This window comes from the organism of the source record quoted next, unplaced genomic scaffold, assembly GCF_019419815.1.
Source record: "Pyrus x bretschneideri cultivar Hongxiangsu unplaced genomic scaffold, Pyrus_bretschneideri_v1 Contig59, whole genome shotgun sequence".
NCBI classification, from domain to species: domain Eukaryota; kingdom Viridiplantae; phylum Streptophyta; class Magnoliopsida; order Rosales; family Rosaceae; genus Pyrus; species Pyrus x bretschneideri.
The window spans coordinates 200285-205432 of record NW_025999797.1 but is presented as its reverse complement, the minus strand read 5'-3'; the positions used below and the strand labels follow the sequence as shown (position 1 = coordinate 205432).

At 35.7% G+C, this 5148-nt stretch overlaps 1 protein-coding gene across 1 annotated transcript; it reads left to right on the top strand.

The window, feature by feature from the left end:
* The first annotated feature begins 209 nt into the window (after window positions 1-209).
* LOC103939703 (autophagy-related protein 101) lies at window positions 210-3851 on the top strand. Its single transcript, XM_009349813.3, has 7 exons — window positions 210-373; window positions 458-494; window positions 1279-1364; window positions 1858-1953; window positions 2122-2287; window positions 2379-2535; window positions 3449-3851. The coding sequence occupies exons 1-7, from the start codon at window positions 341-343 to the stop codon at window positions 3522-3524; spliced, it is 651 nt and encodes a 216-aa protein (XP_009348088.1). The 5' UTR covers window positions 210-340; the 3' UTR covers window positions 3525-3851.
* Window positions 3852-5148: the final 1297 nt, after the last annotated feature.

Below are 5148 nucleotides of genomic sequence, written 5' to 3'. Positions count from 1 at the left end.
AATTAAGAGTACGAAGAGCCAAATAATAAATTTGTGGGTTCAACTTCCAATTGTAGGGAAAAAGTACAAGCTGCATCGTGAATCATACCCCATTTATCAAAGCCCAAAACCACCAAAAAGGCCCAAATTTAAGATAAAGTATGCACCTCCTTTCTTCTTCATCATCGCCAAGTTAAAGTCCAATTAGGAGTGCAGTCGAAGACTTAGATTACTTAAACTTATCACGAACGCACACTCCAATCAAAAACGTTACCGCGAAACTCAAGTTCCTAGCAGAAAGTGGAAAGATAGGGTTCGTAAGCGCTCTGAATCCCAATTCACTGCCATCGCCGAACGCACCATGAACTGTGAAGTTTGCCAGCTCAAAGAATTGGTACGATTCTCTCTCTCTCTCTCTGTTTTTTCTTTCAAATTTTGTATTTGAAAATTGAAAACTGGAATTTTACTGCTGTTTCAGGAAGTCGAGCATTTTGAGATACGGGAAGTTCTGCGCTGTATGTTAGCAATTAAAATTTTTCCTACTGTTTCGATGAGTTTATATATGTTATGTGTGTATGTATTAGCTTATGCCTTTTAATTATTACCATATTATCGAAATCAGTTTTACCAATGGAAAACTCTGCTGATTAAGATTCGTACTAGGTAGAGCTTGTTTGAATAATTCAACTACGGTACGTGTTTTAGTATAACTATTTTGTGTGACAACTAAATTTCAAATGTTAAAGTTAGTATCTTTATGTACAGTAAGCTTTGCTTTAGTAAGGGAGTGTGTGTTTTCGTTCATCCTAGTATTTTTGTTTTCTGGTTTGCATTTTGCAGTGGTTGTTAGCCAAAAGCCATTGTTTTGTGATTCAGTAGCGATTTTGAATATAAACTATACTAGAAAAAGCTGTGTTTTTAATGGCACTAAAGAACATGGAACTTTTCTTTTACATACATTATTGTTTTCTCTGCTAAACTACAATCAGAAGTGGGCATCGAGAAGTTAAAAAAGAAAACATGTTGAAAGAATTAAGCTTGTAAGCGTGAAAATTTTGTTACTGGCTGTTCGTAATGCCTAGTGAAGCATAGCGTGATCAACAGAACAAGTGGCACTTTTTTTGGGTCTTTAAAGCCATCTCAGTATAGGTTTATTAAGTTTTCGTGTTGGTTTCTGAACAATTTTATTATTCATCTCAGGTTCACCAATAATTAAATAGGATGAATATTCTTGTACTCACAGCAGTATCACTTATTTGTTTTTCACGTGAACTTACAGTACTTTAAACTTGAATGCAGGCATACTTCACACAATTGTGTTTCATCGGGCATTAGGTCTTGTGCGGCCCAAGGATATTGATTTGGAACTTTTCGAAATTACATATGTAAGTGTTTTTTATGCTCTAAACATTGGTTTGTTTTTTTCAGATTCTTGTCAATCAACACCAGCTTATTAGATTAGTGCTGTTAACTTTTGAATGATTTGTTCCTCATTCAGTATATTTGTCCCAGCTTATTTGTGAGAAATAAATTTAGGCATCGATATTTCTTCACTTTTTCCTTTAGCCGAATAATAGAGTGCACTGACATCCAACTGAGTTATACATTTACCTGCATGCTTTTCATGATGCACTGCCAAATGTGAAATGCCATCTGCGAACTCTGTTGCAATCTTAATGACAGTTCAGCAGGAAATGATTAGTATTTTCTGCATCTGGTTCCATTTCCTTCGTATTACTATTTTGAGATGAATCTTCATGATTGTAATGCTTGAGTATTCTAATCATCCTCGATGGTGGAGGGAGCTGAAGGCCACACTTTCTGATCTTTATCCTCTGATATGTGAGTGTACATATATAAATCTTCCTTTTTGTGTAGGTGCAATGTGGAGATGTTGAACTTGAGAAGAAAATAGATGAGAAGATTGGGCAATTCATTAGTTGGGTAGAGAAACACCCAAACAAGAAAAGTCAGGTTTGTGCTTGCCATTGGTTTTAAGTAATCATACAATTACCAGTAAAATTTATTAATGCTAGGAGAGATAATTCTCTTCAATCATGATTTTGAATCACTTGTTTGACTTCTCAATATATATACTTTTGTAGAAAGTTTCCTAATTAACTGCCATGATTTGCCATGCAGATCTGCTTGTCTTTCTTTGAACTGAAAAACAAACAGGCAACTTGGTTTACACACAAAACAGAAAGGTTATACTGGGAACAATGGTATATAAATTTGAATGTGGCCCAATACCCCAAAGCACATTCTGGCAATTCTCATAATTCTAAAGTTGTAGGTGATCCAGGAGGTACAATTATTGTGCACTGAATGTATATTCTCTGATGCTTCACTTTCCGTGCTGACCCTGACCTTTATATCTGCTTGACCTATGAGTGCAGAGAGTGCATTGGACGAGAGAATGGCTCGCAGAGCAGCACTTGAAGCATCTCTTCGTGAGGTTTTGTTCCAAATAATAAAATTTGTGAATGAGAAGAAAGATCATGTTCCAAATATTGAGGGTGTAGTCTCTTTCCCTCATGAAATTACTATCCCAAGGTTGGTTCTGCATTTATTCATTCATCTTTTCAAACTTGGTACATATATTACATCATTTTCTTTGAGTGAATAAAAAAAAATTATAATCATTGTCGCTAAGAATACTTGTAGATCTTAAACTATCTAGTTGTCTTTGTAGAATTTTGTTACGTCAGAATGAGGTTGGTAGTTATCTGATGCCATCTATTCCAATGCAAAAAGTTTACTAGAAAATGCCTTTGTGCCAAAAGAGATTTTTCTGTTCGTGGAAATAGAATTTTATGCTACTTTGACACTGACAATTTTATTTTCTTTTAGTTGCATTACCTCAACTAAACTTTCCTATGTTATCTATGCCAGTTGTAGTTTTTGTTCATGGTCTTGGGAAAAGAGTTCTGTTTGGTTGATAGTATGCTCAGTGAGAGAGTCAGATTGGTTTGCTAATTTTAGTTGTGTTCACTTCAGGACGTTTATTTAGGTTGTATTTTGTCATGTCTGTACACTACACACATGAGCAGACGTACATTTCTTAGCATGTACTTTTAACACAGGGTTGTATGTATGTCTGCATAAAAAGGTTGACAAAAAAATGACGGTTGATTCATTACCATGTATGTCAAGGCCTTGGACAGTCCAAATGAACACATGATCAGAGCATTCATTGGCCATATTGACAAGATAATTTGGTGAAGTAAAAGAAAGGATAAGACAATTGTGGACCGAGTTTGTTTAAACATAGGATTAAGGAATAAGAATGTCAACGTCCTTGTTCTTTGCAAATTAAGGAATATGACTGACGGCACCGAACATCTTGCTCTTCTTTTCTTAACAAGAAGTTGTTATTGTTACTGGTGCTGTTGTCGTTGTTATGATTATTTAAGAAGTTTCTCTGAAGATTAGATTGCTGATTTGATATTTGTGTTGCCTTTGTTAGCTCCTCGGATTCTGCATTTGGGATGGACATGATCAAGAGGATGCTGCAGACTGGCCATCCAACCATGCTGAGCTGATTATCTGCGTTTGTGAGTGCATACCGCTTTCCTAAACTGCTTCAAAGATGACTCGTACCGTCCATGAATTTGTTAATCCGGTAACCTTTTGCGAACAAGGTTTGTTTCTATGTGAAGTAAACTCGAAGCACCGAGACTGTTATTATCCTTATGTAAATATTCCTTTCGTCCCTTCTTATCTCCATTCATGTATATACATCCTTTCTGGATCGTCCATTGACTTGTATATATTGAACTGGGGATTTTCGATCCCGGTGCACTGTAGCTTAAAAGTATGAAACTTTGTACATTTTAGTATTTGTTATAAAAAGGTCAAAGTTAGAGGAATAACCTTTTTAATGGTAGGTGCAAGGTAGATGTAAAATGCCACACTAAAACTATAGCATAGGCAGATAACAAATAGAAGCAGAGAAAATAGATGATGTTACTGATATTTTTCTCTCGTTCACTTCTTCTTTTCTTTTCTTGTAACTTAAAAACATGCGGAGTGCTCTATTTATAGAGCAACTCCAAACTGATGCAGTTAATGCATTTTGAAATTTTACGACACTTCGTCTGACTATACAATCTCTATGTATTCAACTTTCACTTTGCATGGGCATTGAAAACTTCTGCCCATGCTGAAGACTTTTGCTAACATACGGTGTGGGCATTCATTGCCATCAGACTTTTCAACAGTATTTTGATTGAAGGACATTTGTTGTCACCTAAAATTTAAAGCATATGAAATCTTTTGATTGAAGGACAAAAATTCAATCGTGCCAACTATAAAGTCAATTAAATTACTTCAAACCCTCTACAATCTTCTATATTAATTTCATGCCAGAGGTCGGCGTAATAATTCAATCACAACAATGGGCAAATAATCTGTATCTTTTGGGATATCTACAATCTTCTTTGGCGTTCGGATTAATGTCAATCATTGTTACCACACCTACCACTAAAAACCCAAATCCACCATACACTCATCGCGTGCGAGTACCTGGACCCTCTCAATTTCCCACCCATCATTAGAACATTCCAATTCACCCCTTGCGTCACTAGACCTAGTCGAAGATTAATAACGGCTTTCAAAGTCCTTGCACATAAACACAGAATAGCACTGATCTATTCAATAGTTTTACGCTTGTAAAAAAGACTATTAGGGTTCAGTAATTAAACATGCCCTAAAATTAGTTTGATGCGTGGACATAATTTTTCCATTTTATGCTTTTAACGGGAAAGGGATCTGAGGATCCCTTACGAATCCACCAAGTCTGGGATCTGGACCGTTGAAATTTGATCCAATAGCTACAAACAAGGATCCACTTTAAAAGTTATAATAATTTTAACCGTTGGACCCAATTTCAATGGTCCGAATCCCTAGACTTGGTGGATTAGGAGGAAGAGATCCAAAGAGGATCCTTTTTCCCCTTTAACGGGCCAATTTTGACTATGTCAACTATATTATTGACAATTAAGAAGGTGATATATGATGCCACTTAGTATTACAACTTTCAAATTCCATGTACAATTAGAGCCTTGATGTGACTAATTCCATTTAATTTAATTTTTTTGAAAGAGACTAATGCTCACTATGTGTTGACAATCTTACTCGTGCAAAAAGGAGAAGTAATTACCAATG

Bases quoted from the DNA above. Each gene is read 5' to 3' on its own strand.
- LOC103939703 (XM_009349813.3), top strand. From the start codon at position 341: ATGAACTGTGAAGTTTGCCAGCTCAAAGAATTG. The intron at 374-457 runs GTACGATTCTCT...CTGCTGTTTCAG, and splicing joins TTTGCCAGCTCAAAGAATTG to GAAGTCGAGCATTTTGAGAT. The intron at 495-1,278 runs GTATGTTAGCAA...ACTTGAATGCAG, and splicing joins GATACGGGAAGTTCTGCGCT to GCATACTTCACACAATTGTG.